Source organism: Aptenodytes patagonicus, chromosome W (assembly GCF_965638725.1).
Source record: "Aptenodytes patagonicus chromosome W, bAptPat1.pri.cur, whole genome shotgun sequence".
NCBI classification, from domain to species: Eukaryota; Metazoa; Chordata; class Aves; order Sphenisciformes; family Spheniscidae; genus Aptenodytes; species Aptenodytes patagonicus.
The window spans coordinates 16,621,319-16,642,539 of NC_134981.1; the positions used below are offsets into that span (position 1 = coordinate 16,621,319).

The 21,221-nt window shown below is 38.8% G+C and overlaps 1 protein-coding gene across 1 annotated transcript in view; it reads left to right on the plus strand.

Annotated features, from left to right (window-relative positions):
- The first annotated feature begins 805 nt into the window (after positions 1-805).
- The window catches only part of LOC143171961 (excitatory amino acid transporter 1-like), a 99,647-nt gene continuing 79,231 nt past the window's right edge, over positions 806-21,221 (plus strand). Inside the window, exons 1-2 of the mRNA XM_076361147.1 lie at positions 806-975; positions 2,573-2,847. Of these exons, the coding sequence (XP_076217262.1) occupies positions 2,667-2,847 (181 nt within the window). The 5' untranslated portion in view covers positions 806-975; positions 2,573-2,666. The remainder of the gene's footprint in view (positions 976-2,572; positions 2,848-21,221) is intronic.

The window sequence follows — 21,221 nt, forward strand, 5'->3', positions numbered from 1 at the left end:
AATATTTTAAACTGACTTTACCAAAATTTAAAAAAAAAATGTTCCTCTAAAAAGTGAAAGAAGGTCTTTGGGAATTCCCCTAACTCTCTCTGCAAATATCTTTTCAATAGTGCAAGCTTTTAAATGCTAAAAAACCTGAAGGCCACTTATTTCTCAAAAGTGGATGTTTTATGCTTTTCCCTTCATCATTCATTCCATGCTATTGAAACAGGCTGAATGGGGCTTAGTACCAGTGAGTTTAAATTGCTAAACAAGAGGCAAGTCTCATCATGTGTTTTGAATATCTACAAGAAACATATGAAGAATTATAGCTGATTATGTTTTTCTCTATTCTTGATAATGCTCCAGTTGCTTCTGAAAGATATGTCTGGTTCCCCACCCTGGGAAGAGTAGTTCATGAATAACTGTCTTTAAGAATTAGAAAATATGTGATAGACTCACACCATGTCTCTTTTTAGAACAAACTAGCATGCTCACATATTTTACCATTTATTTTAAAAAGCACAGGAATAGTGTTATATAATTATGTTTAGGCTTTTCAGATTTCCAGTCTGGAATATCTAATGAAGAAGTGTTTCAGTCTCCCCTGTTCTGTGTGTGTGCCATCCTTCAATTCTTCCTGGGTTCTGAATTTGCATTTCTAATGAAGTTGAACTGACAAAGCGTGAAAGTGGTCTAAAAGAAAAAACAAAGAAAGTGACCCTGCTTTCACTGTGCCAAGATTAATCAATATTCCAGAAGCTCAGCTTTCCCCTCTCTTCTGATGTGTTTTTATTTTTTTCAAAGTTGGGCTAACAGCCTCCTCCCCTTTCCTTAACTTACAGTGATAGTAAATTGCTGTATTCCAGAGCATATGCAGATTGTTGGTTTTCTCTGTCTCCCACTCGCTCAACTTTGCAGCTCTGTTGTATTTGCTGGGAAACCCCTACCTTAACTGCCACCACCGTGTTCTTAGAGTACTGAAGATCTCAAAAGGTGAGCCGATCATTTCACTTGTTCGTGTTTTGAGTACGGAGTCTTAATTTTTCACTCTCTTCCTTTGTATGTTACTTAATTTAATGATCTTTTTGGCTGTACCCATGTTCTTTCTTGATCCTAATGTAAGTTATAAAGGACAGATTAGCTGCATTAATCATCTTGGAAAGAAAAAGCACTGTGAATGAATCTGTTTTTTTACAAAATACTGAAAATTAATTGTTCTGGAAAAAATCCTTCTTACACACAGTAGTCGTGTCCAAGCTAGAATACTTACTAATTTAAATATCTAGCTCAGTCTAAGAATGTTTTCACTCTCTAAAGAAGCAAAGCACATATCATTCTGTTAAAATTCAGAGAGAATATTGCACTAAAGTGCCAATCTTCAAACATATGGTAAAAGCAGTGATCAAATCCCATAAAAAGAAATTTGTTACAACATGGTATTTCCTCTAAAACATACTGTTTGAAAACCTTGTGTAATTATATTTTAAGTGCTTCCTAGAAAAAGGTATTTAGGCACTAGATTTATTAAAAGTAAGATGTTAGAGTTTGACTGTGTATAAATGGAGAGTGATTTCAGTGGAAGCAACTAACTCTATCCATTTATGAATTTCTAATTTCTTCATAAAAACATGCTGGTGTATTAAATAACACTTCAGAAAACAGGATTCTCAGTCTGGAAAACACCTTTGTACAGATTCCATTATTAAATAAATTCATACCAAGAAGCCACAAAAAAAATTCATTTTAAAATGAAAAATAATGTCCTAATGAAGGATTTTTAATATTAAAACATTTTAAGGTTGATTCAGTGTGTGATTTCTTAAAATCAGATTATATCCCCATAATTGCTGTCAGACCAAGCTAAGCATTACTTTGCAATGTGAACTTGTATTACAGTCTGAAGCAACAAGCTAAGTGGGATATAACTTCTGATGTTTTACAGATGTGCTCTGAATAATTTACAGACTTCAAAAATGAATGTTATCAACATAAAATTGTCAAAGAGAAATCTTCTAAATAGTGGTTGAGGGATAAATAAACTATTCCTGCTGTGTTTTGCCATGTGAAAAGGAGGAATTCAGTCAATGCATTCAACCATTCAAAAACATCTGAAATGCAGAATGTTTTAAACTTTCCAGTTCAAGCAAAATATTTCTCTCCAATGGTTAATGCGAAGGTGAGCTAGAATTTTTTTCAGATAACATGGGCCTGCTAAACAGATGAAAAGCAAGCCTGACATAGTTTTAAATATTATAGAACCTTATGCTTCTATGAATTGTTCCAATTTTACATTAGTATATCTCTAGCAACTGCAAAAAAAATTACTCCTGGGTTTTACAGCATGACAGCAAATTCAGATTAATTTCTGAAGTCACAGGACATATATCTGATCAGTCCATATAATCCTTCTTTCAAAGAGTTCTTCTAAAAGTCATTGAGGCTATTTATCAAAAAACTGCCGTCAACAACTTAGATATTACAAATAATATAAATTTTACTGAAACATGAAGGATATTTGCTTCCATGTAAACATATGGCTAATCATTCCTCTAAAATCTTATTGCAATATTTGATATTTCTTGTCGTACAGGTTTCTCCAGTACCTCCCATGGGAAAGGGTCTTCCACTTGTCTGAAGGGATATTAACAGAAGTTAATTGTAAGAGAAAACTTTCTGCAAGATAGATGACTAAAGGTAACAGAGCAGATCCAAAAACTGGAAGTAGGATGGACCGCTTTCAACAAGGAGTCCGGAAACGTACACTTTTGGCAAAAAAAAAAGTGCAGAGCATAACAAAGGATGATGTTAAAAGTTATTTATTGAGGAATGCCTTTGTGCTCTTCACCGTTGTTGCTGTGATTCTTGGTGAGTAATTTGTTCAACAGGAATATTCTCTTCTCCAATGCATTTGACAATGACGATTTGCCAGGGTGATTTGCATTACAAATGAGATCTCAAATTCTTCTGCACTGACTCGGCACTGGTGAGGCCGCACCTCCAATACTGTGTTCAGTTTTGGGCCCCTCACTACAAGAAGGACGTTGAGGTGCTGGAGCGTGTCCAGAGAAGGGCAACGAGGCTGGTGAGGGGTCTGGAGAACAAGTCTTATGAGGAGCGGCTGAGGGAACTGGGGTTGTTTAGCCTGGAGAAAAGGAGGCTGAGGGGAGACCTCATCGCTCTCTACAACTACCTGCAAGGAGGTTGTAGCGAGGTGGGTGTCGGTCTCTTCTCCCAAGTAACTAGCGATAGGACGAGAGGAAATGGCTTCAAGTTGCGCCAGGGGAGGTTTAGATTGGACATGAGGAAAAATTTCTTTACTGAAAGAGTGGTGAAACATTGGAACAGGCTTCCCAGGGAAGTGGTTGAGTCACCATCCCTGCACGTATTTAAAAGACGCGTAGATGCGGCGCTTAGGGACATGGTTTAGTGGGCATGGTGGTGTTGGGTTGACGGTTGGACTCGATGATCTTAGAGGTCTTTTCCAACCTCAATGATTCTATGATTCTATGATAAGAATGTTCTGGCTTGGAGAGTTTTGGCTTTGACAGCTGCATGTTGAAGTTTTGGGAAGAGCCATTTTAATTATTCTAGTATTCCTATTGAGAATTTTGGTGAAAGAAATCAGCTGCTTTATGGATTCTTCTCTTAAAGAATCAGGTACAATAATTGAATTTAATGTTCTCAATTAAATCTTTTTCTACCAAAACCAACTGCAGCAAAATGCTCAGGATACAACTTTTATTTACCTAATCTACCTAAAATTAACACCTTGCAATGACAAACAGAAGTCCTCAATGAATGAAATTAAAATTAAAGGGACATTTCTAAGCAAAGGTATATATTAGAGCCTCAGTCTTTTCAGTTTTCCCTTGATAAATGCAAAACAATCAAACCTAAGTACAAGCTTATGTTCTCTCAGTTGCTCACAATCTTATACATGCATCTTTCAGATGCAATTGGGGCAACAATGGAAATGCTACTTGTTCAAATGACTGCAAGATAGCACCTGATTAAATGCCCTTTTAGAGTGTATGGAGAGGAATCCGGAACATCAAACAGCATTTAGATTTGGAATGCACCAAAATGTTAATTTAAAATATAGCTACACATTTTGAATTTACATTAGAAAGAGAATCTTCTGAGAAAAACATACAATTTTTTAAACAAAATTTCCTTTATATAATTATGTGATCACTTTTGGTAATTTTCCTTTAACTACAGATTAATTTTCTAAATGACACCAGATGTTTCATGAAATACCATTCCTTATAGTGTGAGCAAGAACATTATGGTTTTACTGTATTATTTTCATTTTTATTTTCTAATTAGTTTAAAATATAAAACTGTGAATCTGCTAATCAAAACCCAAGTGTTAGTGCTTAAAGATAGGAGTATATATCCTACACCTACGTAGGCCCTAATGTCCTTGATGATGCTGTTCTGCGTAAATCTGCTTACTATGTTTCTACAACTTTTTTAGGAATTAAAATTTTAGGGCTTTACCATTATTGTTGCTTGATACCACATCTGCAGGGTTATTTTAAATTAATTTTAGGTTTGATGGTCTTTTTCTGGGAGACAATTATATTAATTTTCATATGGGTAAAATAAAGTACTTTGTTGTTATAACAGAAATGTCATTCTCTCATATTTATCAACAGTATTTGATAACAAGTGCTTTTAATTACTAAATAAGAATTTGTTCAATGCAAAAAACCCATTAATATCAGGGGTAAAAAATTTAGGCATTTTATCTACAATGGTCAGGAAAGGCAGAGCAAACTAAGCAGGTTTTGAAACACTCCAATCTCAAAGGAATGCAATTCTTAGATTGTCACCTGTCTATACTGCACAAGACCAAAGCACTCTTGCAATTTTTTCACTATCATCTAGCTCGTGTGACTCCCATAAATTTGGCAATGTGAGAACAGAAATGTAGGCTGGACAAGTGTTTTTACTGTTATTGCATGTTCCAATTAGCTTTAGATGACTAGTGACAAACGTCTGACCACAGCTCCACTACCACCTACAGCAATGGCAGAGTGCCAGTAAGGCTGGAACACAAGTTGGAGAACTGATGAAAATGTACAGCCTAGGATGAACCAGCTGCTCAAATTCTGCTCATGAACCTATAGACATATCTGGTATAATATCTGGAAAAAAGTCCTCTCATTACTATGATGGAATATTCAAAATTTTCTCACATTTGTTATTTGTGGTGCAATTTTATGGTATATATATGATTAGAACAAGTTCACACTTGGTAGCTCATAAAAAGGTAAAACTTGTTTTTTTGACAGGTTTTTTCTGTTGTGGAAATAGGGAAGAAGTAGGGAAGAGTTGGCTAAAGAGTTTGGAAAACACTCAGTGGTTGAACTGCATCTGTCTAGTTTGGCAAGGACTAAATTGTTATCATCTCTCAGCTGTTTGGTGATCTGTGGAAAATCAGATGGTGGGCTTGATCCCTTTCCTAGCAGACAGTAATCAACATTGCGAAATTAACCCACCAATTAGCACCACTGGTTGTCTCATCAGAGATGCTTGGATGTGCATGTAGGTGGAAACCAAACTATATTCAGGTCAGGGTTGAATCATTAAAAGAAATTATGCTTAATACTCTCTGTAATCTAAACAGACAGATGACATCAGTTTTTAGGGCTGTTGGTCCAGCAATTTTCATAAAGACTAAACTCAGGAAAAGCAAAATTTTAGCTTTAAAGAGCACAACATTTCTTCAGAAACATTTATTTCAGGCCTCTTTTGTCAAGGGACTGACATGAAAAAGCCTATTTAACAGAGAATTTCCAACTTCTTTGCTGAGCAGGATTGATGCTGGTAGAGGTTAAGTGGATAGGATCATACGTCTTAGCCCAATTTCAGGACTGTAGTTTATAACAGGCACTTGAGTTTGTCAGATGAGTTTGTGTCTGTGGAAACATGCACTTTGTTATGAAGTGAGTAGCTGCAACATGCATTTGTTTGTTTTGCATACTGATATTTTGCAGGCAGAGCAGAGATTTTCTGGCATTCACATGATAAGGAGAAATATAGCTTTTTACCCTAACTTCTGCTGTTACTCTGATTCTGAACTGAATTCTAAACTGAATTCACTAGCTGCTGCAATACAAAAGCAATTAATCTTTAAAAACCTAATTATAAAGATGCCAGAAGTTATAACTCATGTAGAGAATTGCTTATGCGCTACTCTCTATTTCCCAAAAACCTCAAGAAAGATCCTTCTGACTTCACATTTTGCATAGTTAGGGTCTGTCTACACATCATCCTTATCATCATTGTTGCTATTTTTAGTGAAATTTAAACTGCTTTCAAGCCCTTTGAGAAACTTTGAGAAAAGCATGGTCAGTAAGTGAGTTACGATGAAGTGTTTCAGATTCTGCTGGCATGCCTAGAAATGTTAAATTACTTTTTTGCAGTGGATCTTGGCAAGAGCCAATAGATGAGAACAATTATGTGAGATGAATTTGGGAAGCTGACCATTGGTGAATTCAGTGTCACGATGACCAGGAGCAATTTAAGGTAGGCTAGGGGTCCTGGTGGCTCATGGAAAATCTTCAGGAAGTCTTACAAACTTTGAAGTGCTAGCCAAATTACTGGCAAAATCTCAGGCACTGCCCTCTCTCCCACTCTCCTTAGCTTCATCATCCTGTCCTCAAAATGCCTTCCTTTCAGATACCCTTCCTTCAGCAGACTGTCTTCATTCTCTGCTACCTACCTCCCATTTTCCAAAAATGCCACAGGAGTCCAGACTACTCTGGCAGGACTCCTAAATGCCAAAGAATCTCCTGTGGATTCTGAACTTGTACTGAAGGAAAGATCGAGACACACAGAGCTACTGAGCAGAGATCCTGAGAAGCTATTCACAGAGAAATACTGTTTTAATTGATGAGCTCAGTGAAGTAGAGAGAGGTTGTGGAGCAAGTACTATAAAAAGCAATTTCTGCATAGTTAAGAAGCCATCATAGCTCCAAATTGTTAGCTAAAATCCTCTTTACACTGCTGAAGTTATATGCCACAGTTGTCCACTGGGACATTCAAGGGGGACAGAGATGGATCCAGTTCTGGTTTCTGGCTACCTGTCCACTGCACAGTCCTGTGCAGGACTGGCTGTGTCATGGAACCCAGTCCTCTGTAATTTCAGGCAATCTCACAATAGATGTAAAATGTAGATAGGCCCATACAACTTCTGTTCTACAACAACAGCATGCACCATATATAGGATCCCAAAACTTTCCAACATCCTTATAAAAAAAAAAAAACACTAGTTAAAAGTACAGGAAGAAGACAGGAGAGATGAAGGCATTACCAATGTCCCTATGTCCCTGAAAAAGCAGAGAGTTAAATAAAGCCTGCAGATGCTCCTTCATAATACAGAAGGCAAAAAAACCCAACCAAACAAAAAAAAAAAACACAAAAAAACCCCTCCACAACCTAAAATATCTGAACAGTGAAAAGCTGTGCAGAGTAGCAGATTCTCCTATCTCAACACACTGCTGGTCTGAACAATAAGTTAAAATTACTCCAAAGAGGTACAAGTCTGTGATACACAGGTAGACAGAACCCTGGATAATGCCCACAAAAAAGACAGTCTCTTGTCTATTGAAGCAACATCTTTTCTGCTACTGGCAGATCCTCTGTATCCACTGAAGACCAAGGCTGACATACCCAGAGAAGGGTATTTGACCCCGTTACACACTGACAATGAACATGGTGACAGTGCCTAAAGCAGCCTTGGTAAAATTTGCATGAGAATAAAGCAAAGATTCATCACTATAGGAGAAACAGCTGTGGGAAGTGAGTCCTAGGTGAGAAAATATGGTAAAACATAAAGAGAGAAATGTGATACCAGACAAAAGGTTAAGATATATACAAGAAAATCAAGACAGTTTAGGGACAGCTAGGGAGAAATTAATTCTATTTATGCTGCACTCAGAGGCTGCCTCTGTCCCAGTGCTCTCCTAAAGAACCTGCCCAGCACAACTGCTCTTTCTCACCAAGTGACAAAACCTTCCTAAGTAATATCTTGAAAACATTGCTAAGCAAAACCTTAATTCTATTTGAAGTTAAGAAATATTTATAATTTTGGGGAAAAAATTTAAACAGACACCGTAAGGTCCAGAGTCACAGTTAAAAATTCAAAGGAGATGATCCTTTTCCAAAAGGAGAAAAAGTATAGAAATACAAAGAACTTTAATTCTGCTATTAAGTAGCCAGTAATAAAAGTCAGACTGTGAAATATAAACAGTATGCTAGTTTAGCAGTTACTTTCAAAATAAAATTATGTTAATTTATTATCACAATCTTAATTTCTTATCGTACACTCTGGTGTTACTGAAATGAAACAGCAGTGGTTGTTGAACTGAGTAACTGAGTTAAGAGTAACAATGCAAAGAGTAACAAGCAAAGAGTAACAATACAGTTGGCTACTTTGTGAATCACAGTTGTGCATTCTGGAGAGAGTAGCTGTGCATATATACACAGTAAATGTACAAAATGTGCGAAATACAACCTTACTACCTTCTTATTTGCTCTAAATTGTCAAATCAGTGGACTTGCAAAGTGGTGCTGAAAAGTAACATTTCTGAGCAGTCATAAAACAATTCAGAGAAACATACATTCACTGCACTCTTCATACAGCTTGTGAAAATGTAGGCACTGGTGAGCTTCTCAAAACTCTCTCTAGAAATTCAATTTAAATTTATTTATGTAATACCACTTCTTACAAAGCAGATTTCAAGGCTATCCCGGGTGGAATGCAGTACAGTAACAGCATGATATATTTAGGATGTTTACATGGTTCCTAAGAGATTTTACAAGAAATTTCCCTGAATGCTAGTAGAATATGGCAATCATGCAATCAAAAGATATGTTACAACAGAAACAGTGGTCATCTTAAAGCCTGTCAAGAAACAATTTGTGTTTGTATGAGCACCAAAGGGGACTAAAAAGACATTTCAGTAGCAAATGAACTAGTATTAGGGCTTGCCAGTCCTTTCCACTTTTCAGTAGGCGTGCACTGTAGTCACTATGGTAACTGCAAAGCAGTACAAAATTATAAGCAAGGTGCCAGTGACTTGTATGCTGAGTAAATGTTTAACATTGTTAGATTCTTACTAGCATCTTAGCTATTGTAAAGCTAGAATGAGTTGTCATCTGCTCTGGAATGCCTTCAAGTTGGCCAAAATGAAGGTGTAGCTGAAGACAGCATGTTCAGTTGTTTATGAATTCCTGAAACTTTCATTCATCTGGCTTAAATTTCTCACATAATTTCTTGAAAAAAAACAGGCATGTAAAAGTTTCCAGAGATTTTATGATATCAAAGAAAAAATAGTTTTCTAAAATATTTATCTTTTTAGGTGAATCAAGATAAAGTGCATTTGAAAAACTATAGAAAGAAATCCAATATTAAAGAGAGGTAAATAAAGAAATTAGATCTTCTGGATTTTAATAAGGCTGTTAAAAAAGTAAGATATAAATGCAAGCATTCTGATACTTTGTACTGTAGCATTGACTTTTAAATCAGGATAAATAGCAGCTGAGAGATATTAATTGACTTTTTTATTTTTTCATGCCTTGTTAAAAAAATCACATGTTCTGGAACCAGCAACTGTGTAAAATAATCCATGCAGTCACATTAGTTGTGTATATCCTCTGTCCATCCTCCCAATTCCTTTCATTTACTGTGTATTCCATTCAGATTTTGTATTTCATTCAGTTTCAGATTAGAAATCAGCATCTTTGGGATTTAGCATATTTTGTCATATATTTGTTTCTCAGCATAATACAGCCCAGTTCAACCTGGAGCTTTGGAGCAATAAGGCAATGGAAGTGATAAATAAAAAAATAGTAAGGAGCTAAGAGATTTCTTCCTCATACACTAATTTCTTTAAATGTGTTCTTCAGAGAATATGCTATGATGTCTACAATGTATATTAGAAAACAACTAGGCTCCTGACCAAGGAGTTTTAAATTAGATCAGACACAACAAGAAATAGAGGGTATGGAATAGGGAAGACACTATGGAAAATAGGGAAAGAATAGGGAAAGAAATTATTCCAGAGGAATTTTAGCAAGAGCTGGATTATTCCTTTTATTATGTCAAGCCAACAGACTTGAAATCGTACTGACACTGTTTGTACTTTTAATCAACAGGATGAAACCACAGAGTGTATAACTTTTTAAAAGCCATACAAAAGAAGTTTATTTTGATGATAGATTTTATAAGGCATTTTTGAACAAAAGAGGAAAATAATAGGTCCAGCGAACTGTACAACAGCGAAGAGGAAAACAGTTAAAAGCAGGAAAAGAGGCAAAGAAAACCAGAAGGATAACAGGAGAATCAGGATAACAAAGTGTTACTGTTACCCATATTCTGTAGTTGTCCTCCCATGTCCTTTCTCTTAGCAGTAGTTATATTCACCTTTTGAATCTTGTTCAATTCTGTAAATTGAAGAAATGCATTTTCTTGCTTGAAATTTGACATGTCTACGTACTTTCTATTGGCATGGATAGAAGATCATAAATGGAAGTCAGCTTGACAGTTATAAAGTGTGTGCTTGGTTTTCACCATTTACTGTAACTTGGCATAACTGAAAATTCATTTATTCAAAAAAAGTCTATAAAAGATGAGGCTTAAGTGTTAAGCATTATTTACACAGAAATATAAGCTGCTCCCTCAAAATGGCTCTAGTAAATGCTCCGTTTTTACCATCCACAAGGACTAAATTAATAAAAGACTAAAATTGCCTTTGTATTAATATAGCAGGGAATTCCTGGGAGTACTAACCAAAGGCAGTTGATAAATAAGACTACTGCATACATTTTGATGTCTTTTAAAATAATTTTGACTTGGGAATACATACATTAAACAAACATGGATGTACAGTCTAGTCCTTCAAAGCCTAAAACGTAAGCGAAGGAAGCTGCATATGGAATCCAAATCTCAGAGCTGGGTGTCTTCTTAGTGCATGGGCAAGAGCTAGGAGACTCAAAAGGGTAACCCCACAAGTCCAAAAACTAAGCACGTAACTGCCTAAAACTTGCCAGGAGAAAAAAAAAATAAACAGGATTACATTCCTACTCCTACTCCTTTCTGAGTGAGTCAGGACCATGCCAGATACTTTCACCCAGTGAAGATCCAGAAGCACAAGAGCCCTCACCTTGGGAATGGTGTCAGCAGTGCTTGAGGAATTGGCTCACTCTTTTCCTTTCAAAAGGCAAGTTACAGGAGGATGCAATTCCACGGTTGCTTTCAAGGTTGTATCCTCAGGCAGAAGGAAATGCAAGACTTCTAAAGGCAAATACATATGCCAAGAGAGCAAAAGATGTCATGATGTTTTACCTAATGGCTAAAACACTCATCTATAACAGGGAGCCCCAGGTTGTGAAGTAATCCTTGGAGCAAGAACAGGAACACAGGGCATCTAAAATCCAGTTGATTCTCTGCATGGGTGTGTCAAACGTGCTCAGTTTCTAGATCCCCAGGACTTAGCATGGAATTAGGCAAATAGATGGCAAATAGATAGGTCATGGCAATTCTGAGAAAAACACAAGCAGAACGGTGAGAAGTGAGGGGTCTTCCAGAACAAATGGAGAAGTGCCCATTAACTTTATAGATTTTCTATAACTAAGCTTTTTTATCTAGAGGTAGTTTGAAGGTCACAATTTGGACTCAGGTACTTACTATGTAATTAAGTGTTGTTTCAGGTGCCAGTTTCCCTTTGCCATTTTTGTGACCTTTAAGATAGGGAAATTCTGCCATTCTGAGTAATGCCTAACAGTGAGAAGAAAGTTATCATAACCTATATGGAGGCTACATCTAAATTAATCCTCTATGCTACAACATTTTCAGAATCACAGACCACACACTGTATCCTTCAAATGACTTAACTCACAAAAAGTTAGGCAATGAAAAGGCTTACATCAGACCTCTTTTTAATCTACTGAAATAAAACACTTTTTGAAATTCATGTGTTGAAAGAGACTGTTGACAAGTAAACTAAATAGATGGAAGGTTCCATCTATTTAGTCATATTGAGGTTTTTAGGGATGAAGTGGCTCAACTAACAAAATCAAACAGCTAGGGACTGAAAGCATCCTAGCTATATTTTTAAAAAGATGGTAACATGATTCCATGAATTTTAGTCATGAACCTGAATTCCTTATCAAAAGAATTCACTGAATGATAAATCAAATATAAATAAAGGATTCCAGTAATACTTACAACTGATATGGCAACAGTCTTGTATTCTACAACGGGAAATCCTTCCTCTCAGTCTGTCCAGGTTGCTTGCATGTGTCAGCAAAATACTGGATAAAAAAGAATCTTTAAAAACTTTTAACAGTCTGCCATGAGTTATGTTCCATGACCCAAACAGTTCTGGCATAGGCATATTTAGGTTCATCAAAATGGTTCAAAGAATATAAGGAAAGAAAGCAAGGAAGGAGTGGGTGATATATAAGGGGGGGTGAGGGTGGGGGAAGGTCCAAGATAAAATTATGAAAAAAAAAAATTAAGATCAAAATCAAAAGCATGCAAGTGAATTGGTGAGTCTGTGGTTCTTGTGACAAGCAAAGAAAGAGATTAAGAACGATTGTGATTTTGTTGGCAACTTGAAGTATTTATTATCACTAGAGAAGTTATTTACCTGTTTGTCTCAATTAAATACAGTTGCAGCCTTATCTGAAACTGGTTGTTAGAAGAAAAGGTGTCAGAAATGGTAAATTAAGCAGAAACAAATGGCCCAAAGAACAAAAGCATTCATTCCAGAGCTCTGCAGGAACATAAGAATGAAATGGCTGTGCAGCTAACAAAAATATACAATGTCCCATTAAACTGGTAGGAGCCTGATTCTCTTACTGGCTCTAGCCCAATTTCTGTTATAGAACAAATGTTATTTGCTTGCTGGTTAGAAGGTTTTCTGAAAGAGCACTATTAACAGCGCTACTAACTGATATTTTAGTGCATCATTCTACCTAGTTTAAGGTAATCTTTTCCAGTTGTTATGAAGTTCTCTATTTCCTGCTGGAAAAGAAAAAAGTAAGTCTGTACCTCATCTATTAAAGAAAAGGATATTGATGCAGACCTCATTTAACAGTGTTTTGAGATTTACTGGTAAAAAGCAGAAGTGTATTTAACTCTTATTGGTGTGTTCTGTTTGAACTGGCGAGCACTAACATGGAAAAGGCAGCTCTTACACTGTCATTAATATACCACCTAGTAATTTTCTCTTGAAATATCCTTGAGTGATTTTTGATCAATTAAAAAGTAAAACTGCTAGATTTTCTACTTTCTGCATGAAAATACAGTAGAGGGCATGGACATTTAAAAAAATATTAACTCCAAATAATGGTGTGGTCTTAATTCCTGTGTGTTTCTGAAATAAAATAGAGAACAGAAGTTCATAAGGATTCATTTTAAAAATTGAGACTTCACTTGTTTAACAAAACTGCTGCTATTGTTCACTTAAAAACATCATGCCAATTTTAGGAACTTCTTTATTCTCTTAAAATTATCAATTATTTGAAGTAGTGAAAAAACCAATCCTTCTCTATTAAATTTTTTTATCTAATTCTTCTAAGTAGGCCAAGGAGGAGGATAGACTTGAACTTCCCTAAAGTTTTTGAATGAGCACTTAGATGTGGGTAAAGCCCCATCTCTCATCTTCTAAGAGTTATGGTTCTTTTTTTTTTTTACTGATGTGGTGTTTTAAACCCATGTGTAGGTGTGCAAGTTATTTCATCTATGCAACACAAAGAATCATGTGAAACAGTTTTATACCATTGTGAGACCAAGGCATTTTGTAATACAGTTAAGAACTTCTTCATTTTCTCCATGGAAGATTTTAAAATTCATTTTCAAATTCAGTTTAGGAAATTATATATAAGTTGATGATACTCTGGTAGATCACTAGAATTTTTTTTTTACAAACTTTTTTGTAAAAAAACAACTAAACAAAAAAGAATAAACATCTCCATAACTAATTTATTCCTAAAAAACTGAATAGCATAAAAGTATTATTCCGGAGGGAATTGGCTGATGTAGTTGCCAAGCCACTCTCCATGATATTTGAAAAGTCATGGCAGTCAGGTGAAGTCCCCGGTGACGGGAAAAAGGGAAACATTGCACCCATTTTTAAAAAGGGCAGAAACGAGGACCCTAGGAACTACCGACCTGTCAGCCTCACCTCTCTGCCTGGGAAGATCATGGAACAGATCCTCCTGGAAGCTATGCTAAGGCACATGGAGGACAGGGAGGTGATTCGAGACAGCCAGCATGGCTTCACCAAGGGCAAGTCCTGCCTGACCAACCTAGTGGCCTTCTAGGATGGAGTGACTACATCAGTGGACATGGGAAGGGCTACAGATGTCGTCTGTCTGGACCTCTGTAAGGCCTTTGACACGGTCCCCCATAACATCCTTCTCTCTAAACTGGAGACGTATGGATTTGATGGGTGGACTGTCCGGTGGATGAGGAATTGGTTGGATGGTCGCATCCAGAGAGTAGGGGTCAACGGCTCAATGTCCAGATGGAGGTTGGTGATGAGTGGCGTCCCTCAGGGGTCCGTATTGGGACCGGTACTGTTTAATATCTTCATCAACGACATAGACAGTGGGATCGAGTGCACCCTCAGCAAGTTTGCAGATGACACCAAGCTGAGTGGTGTGGTCGACATGCCAGAGGGATGGGATGCCATCCAGAGGGACCTGGACAAGCTCAAGAAGTGGGCCTGTGTGAACCTCATGAGGTTCAACAAGGCCAAGTACAAGGTCCTGCACCTGGGTCGGGGCAACCCCCGGTATCAGTACAGGCTGGGGGATGAAGGGATTGAGAGCAGCCCTGCTGAGAAGGACTTGGGGGTACTGGTGGAGGAAAAGCTGGACATGAGCCAGCAATGCGCGCTTGCAGCCCAGAAGGCCAACCGTATCCTGGGCTGCATCAAAAGAAGCGTGGCCAGCAGGTCGAGGGAGGTGATTCTGCCCCTCTACTCTGCTCTGGTGAGACCCCACCTGGAGTACTGCGTCCAGCTCTGGGGTCCTCAGCACAGGAAAGACACGGACCTGTTGGAGCGGGTCCAGAAGAGGGCCACGAAAATGATCGGGGGGATGGAACACCTCTCCTATGAAGAAAGGCTGAGAGAGTTGGGGTTGTTCAGCCTGGAGAAGAGAAGGCTCCGGGAAGATCTTATTACAGCCTTTCAATACTTAAAGGGAGCTTATAAGAAAGATGGGGACAGACTTTTTAGCAGGGCCTGTTGCGACAGGACAAGGGGTAGTGGTTTTAAACTAAAAGAGGGTAGATTTAGACTAGGTATAAGGAAGACATTTTTTCCGCTGAGGGTGGTGAAACACTGGAACAGGTTGCCCAGAGAGGTGGTGGATGCCCCATCCCTGGAAACATTCAAGGTCAGGCTGGACGGGGCTCTGAGCAACCTGATCTAGTTGAAGATGTCCCTGCCCATGGCAGGGGGGTTGGACTAGATGACCTTTAAAGGTCCCTTCCAACCCAAACTATTCTATGATTCTATGATTCTATTAATTTTTGTCTTGCTGCTTCAGACCTTGATTTTAATGCTCAATTCATCACACTTTGATGTTAATCCATTTAAGAAATTTGATATAGAAGGTTATACGTTTCTTAGCAATTACAGATGTACCCATAGTTTTTAAAGCCTGATATGAAGACTTTATTGTTTCCTTTCTGGTACTGCAGCATCTAGAAGTGAAAACCCTAGGCCAATTCATCAATGTCTTCCTGTTTTAGGAATAAGCAATCCCAAATCACGTCTGCCATTTTTGCCATTTCCATCCCATTCCTATCATTGTCAGAATTATTTTCACCTTCTGCTCCTTTCAAGTTTTAAATCCTCTATTCACTGTATTGATATAAATTGATTTTTATTTTGAACATCTACATTGGTATAAATATGCAATAAAATAATTTAGTTCAAGGATTGTTCTGATTGTCATCAGGATTATCTGCAAAAACATGCTTTCCATAAATTTGACTGTATCACTGAGAAGTACACCTCAAAAATCTTTTTATCAGTCTAGCATGATTTGCTTCTTCATTATGAACTGTATAAATTATTCAGCAATATGGTTCTGTTATATGACTATACACATGTACAGAATTCATGTCCTTAACTTAAACAAGCACTACTGATTTTTGTCCAGAAAAAGCCTAACAGATTCTGTCGAGAAATCTACTCTTTCCTGCCATGCACAAATGGTACACCATTTATCATTTGAGAAGTCAGGCTATGATAATGTAGATTACTTGTTCTTTTCTGTTACAAAGGGTAGACAGAAACCTGCACAACAGGTTGTGGGAGCACGTTTCACACAAGGCTTTCTTTCATTACAATTTTCAGAATTAATCAGAAACTTGAAACTTTTACTGAGAAAGGCCAGCTCCAGTATTTTATCTTCTCAGTCTTGATCGTGAACTCTTACCACACACACAGACATGGATGGTTGTTGAAATACTGCACACCTTCCAAAGATTTAGTACCTCCTACCAGGTCTTACTTCCTGATTTTGGTTTGATACCTTGTCATTGTGTCTATCTTTGAATCATCATTGTATGCTGTTATCTCATTATTTAAAACCTGTGTTATTATTTAAAACCTGTAAATGTTGGCTCTGAGAAGTGAATTCAAAGAAATCAAAGCTATCTTGCCAAGTTTGACTTTTCTGTTTCAAGTTCATAATTTTTGTTAATAAAACTTTCACAGGATATCTGTCTGTCAGTAGTATATATCCAGTATCCAGGTATTTAATCTCAGAATAGAAAATAAAGTCTCATCTCCATATATTCTAAAATGAAGAGAGACTGGTAAAATCATGCTGTTCTGCTTTCATTATCACAGACTACAAAGAGGAAATAATTTGCTTAAATTCCTTGTGCTGCTAAGATCACTATGTGAACACAATTTTCAGAAAGATTTGTGAAGCAACTACTACTATACCTTTTTTACAAGTAGGGAAACTGAGTCATAGAAAGGTTCTTATGGCTTAGGCATGACTGCATATAAATTAATAGCAGTGCTAAGATTAAGGCTGAAGAATTAGTAGCTATCGAGCATCGACCCAGTTCACCAGAATACACTACCAGGGCACATTTTTTTCCACATCACAGAAATTCTTTTTGTAAACTGCAGTGCTGGGCAATCCTGTAATTATGCGCAGAGCACATTAGGACAAAAAAAAGGAATAATTTTTGGCTCAACAGGTTTACATGGAGCTTCAGAAACTTACTCTCACTACCAATAATATTCATTCAAACAGCCATCTACATGGGCCCTGATTCTTAGGCCACTTTGTACTGCTTGGACAGTAGTGGACCAGATAATCAAGCCCTTATAGCATAGCATAAGGACTAGTTCTTATAGCAGCCTCAGAAACCCTTACTAACATCAGTGAGGCTTTGTACTAGTGCAGAGATTAATCCATGTGGAACTAATTGCAGGACTGTGGCCTAAGTAAGAAATTGGTCTAGCTCTATTTGCTTGTTATCCAGTTGTCAAAATGTAGTGCTCATTAAGTACAGACACAAAGGGTCCAGATCATAGAATCATAGAATACCAGGTTGGAAGGGACCTAAAGGATCATTTGGTCCAACCTTTCTTGGCAAAAGCACGGTCTAGACAAGATGGCCCAGCACCCTGTCCAGCCAAATCTTAAAAGTGTCCAATGTTGGGGAATCCACCACTTCCCTGGGGAGATTATTCCAATGGCTGATTGTTCTCATTGTGAAAAATTTTCCTCTTGTGTCCAATCGGAATCTCCCCAGGAGTAACTTGTACCCATTACCCCTCGTCTTTTCCATGTGACTCTTTGTAAAAAGGGAGTCTCCATCTTCTTTGTAGCCACTCTTTAAATACTAGAACATGGTGATAAGGTCTCCCCTAAGCCTTCTTTTCTCAAGGCTGAACAAACCCAGTTCACTCAGCCTTTCCTCATATGGCAGGCTTCCCAGTCCTTTGATCATCTTTGTGGCCCTTCTCTGGACCCTCTCCAGCCTGTCCACATCTTTGTTGTATAGCGGGGACCAAAACTGAACACAGCATTCCAGGTGTGGCCTGACAAGTGCTGAGTAGAATGGAATAATGACTTCTTTATCTCTGCTGGTGATGCCCTTGTTGATGCAACCCAGCATCCCATTGGCTTTCTTTGCCGCAGCAGCACACTGTTCACTCATATTGAGCTGCTTGTCCACCAGGACCCCCAGGTCCCTTTCCACAGAGCTGCTCCCCAGCCGGGTAGATCCCAGCCTGTGCTGCACTCCTGGATTATGTTTTCCCAGGTGCAAGACCTTACATTTGTCTTTGTTGAACTTCATAAGGTTCTTGTTAGCCCACTCTTCCAGCCTATCCAGGTCTTCCGGCAGGGTGGCTCTCCCTTCCGAAGTGTCTACTTCCCCACTCAGTTTGGTATCATCGGCAAACTTCATCAGGGTACACTTGAGCCCATCATCCAGATCACTTATGAAGATATTAAACAGCATTGGGCCCAATATCGATCCCTGGGGGACCCCACTTGTGACAGGTTGCCAGTTTGAAAAGGAGCTATTTACTACCACCTTCTGGGTGCGGCCTGTCAGCCAGTTCCCCACCACTTGTCTAGACTGTAGCGCATCAGTTTCTCTAGGAGAAGGCTGTGGGAAACCGTATCAAAAGCCTTGGAGAAATCCAGGTAGACAATGTCCATCGCTTGCCCCACATCAACCAAGCAGGTTACTCTGTCGTAGAAGGCGATCAGGTTTGTCAAGCACGATTTGCCCTTGGTGAATCCATGCTGGCTTTTCCCAATCACGTGCTTCATTTGACTTGTGATAGTCCTCAGGAGGATTTGTTCCATAACTTTCCCAGGGACTGAAGTAAGACTGATGGGCCTATAATTTCCTGGATCCTCCTTTAAGCCCTTCTTGTAGATGGGGGTGACATTAGCCTTCTTCCAGTCTTCTGGGATGTCCCCCGATCTCCACAACTTCTCAAAGATTATGGAGAGCGGCCTCGCAACGATGTCAGCCAGCTCTCTTAACACCCTCGGGTGGATATTGTCAGGGCCCATCGATTTGTAGGGGTCAAGCTCCTGTAATAGTTCACATACCAACTCTTCTTCCTTCACTGACGGTGGGTCTGTGTTTGCATCAACCTGGATTTTTGTTCCCAAGGCCTGGGGCCCAACAGTGCTGGTAAAGACAGAGGTGAAGAAAGTGTTGAGAACCTCTGCCTTTTCAGCATTGTTGGTGACTAATTCACCTCTCCTGTTTAACAGTGGGCCAATATTTTCCTTCTGTTTCTGCTTGTTGTTTACGTACCTGAAGAACCCTTTCTTGTAGTTTTTGACATCTCTGGCCAATTTCAATTCAAGCTGAGCTTTTGCTCTTCTAACTGCATCTCTGCACGCCCTGGCAATGCCCTTGTAGTTCTCAACGGATATTTGTTCACTTTTCCATCTCTGGTACGCTTCTCTCTTGGTTTTGAGCAGACCCAGAAGCTCGCAATTAAGCCAAGGGGGTCTCTTGCTCCGCCTACTTCCCTTACCTTTAAAGGGGATGAACTGTTTTTATGCTTCCAGGAGAGCGTTCTTGAAAAACTCCCAGCACTCGCTAGCTCCTTTATCCTCCATGGAAGCTTCCCACGGAATCCCTCCCAACTGAGTTCTGAGCGAGCTGAAGTTTGCTCTTCTAAAATCTAAAACCTTTGTCTTAGTACTAACCTTCAGTGTGCTCAGCAGGATCCCAAACTCCACAATATTGTGATCACTGCAGCCAAGGCTATCACTAACCGAGATATTACAAAGCAGGTTTTCTTGGTTCGTGAGTAGCAAGTCCAGCAGCGCCTCATTCCTGGTTGGCACATCTAACATTTGTATGAGGAAGCAGTCCTCTACGCATTCCAGGAACTTGATGGATGACACGTGAGCTGCTGTATTGTTCTTCCAACAAATGTCTGGGTAGTTGAAGTCACCCATAAGAACCAGGTTGTTGACCCGAAGCTTGCTTAAGTGACCCAAATATTGCTTCGTTGGCCTTATTGTCTTGGTTTGGAGGTCGGTAGCAGATGCCTACTGTAAGATCCCCCTTGGAGACAACCCCTCTGATCTTGACCCAGAGGCATTCGATAGGGCTTCCACAATTGCTGTAGTTGACTTCTATACGTTCAAGGTTCTCCTTAACATAGAGCGCGACTCCTCCTCCTCTTCTTCCCTGCCTGTCTTTACGAAACAGCCATCCATCGCGATCCTCCAGTCACGTGAGTTGTCCCACCATGTTTCAGTTATTCCTATGAATAGGAACTTTCTGACTGGGCGCGGAGCTCCAGTTCCTCCTGTTTGTTCCCCAGGCTGCATGCATTGGTATACATACACTTGAGGTGGTTGGTCTTCTGGTTCTCATCTTGGGAGGCAGCTAAGGAACATTTGTTGCTGCTCTGGTTGGCTTGGCTTATTCTCCAGTTGGTTGCAATGGCATGAGCGTTGCCACTTTGGACCCCGCCCCCCCCCCAAGTCCTTCAGTTTCAGCTGGATTCTTTATATCTGAGAAATGTTTCCCATATAAAAAGAAAATAATCAGTGACACTGCAGTGGAATTTAAAACCTTATTGAAAAGAAGGGAACTCTAAGGCAGGTCTTTTAATCAAGAATAATTCAGAGGCCCTTCCTCTACTCCGTTTATGATCTACTTTTACTTAAAAAATCATTTATGCAAAATGTACTTTGACTACCTGAGTCCATAGAACATGAATGAGACTAAAACAAATGCCTTCTAGTCCCACCACTCTCTTCCATAGCATGAAATCCATGCTTTGTTCCAATTGTGCTCTGATCACTTTTCTCCCATCCTGTAATATTGAGATTTTCTGTCCTACACAAGACACTTCTGGACTCCTCTAACTTAACCAACCTGCTGAAGTCCCTAACAGCATGATCAGACAGACAGGGGTCACTAAGATCAGAGTTATAGATGTTTCCTTACATCAGCAGATGGCAATAAGCTAGTGTAGGAGGCATAACAGCATATTTTAGATAGTAAAATTTGGCATGAAGATATTATCTGCTGTATGGATGTACCAATCTAAAATCTCATTTAAGAATTGGAACTAGCAATTTTCACAAGTGTTCAATATTATGGAATTTTCAGGACATATCCAAGTTCTAACAAGCTCTAGAAGCGAGCTTGAGCACGCTGCTGCCTAACATCAATGAGGATGCAG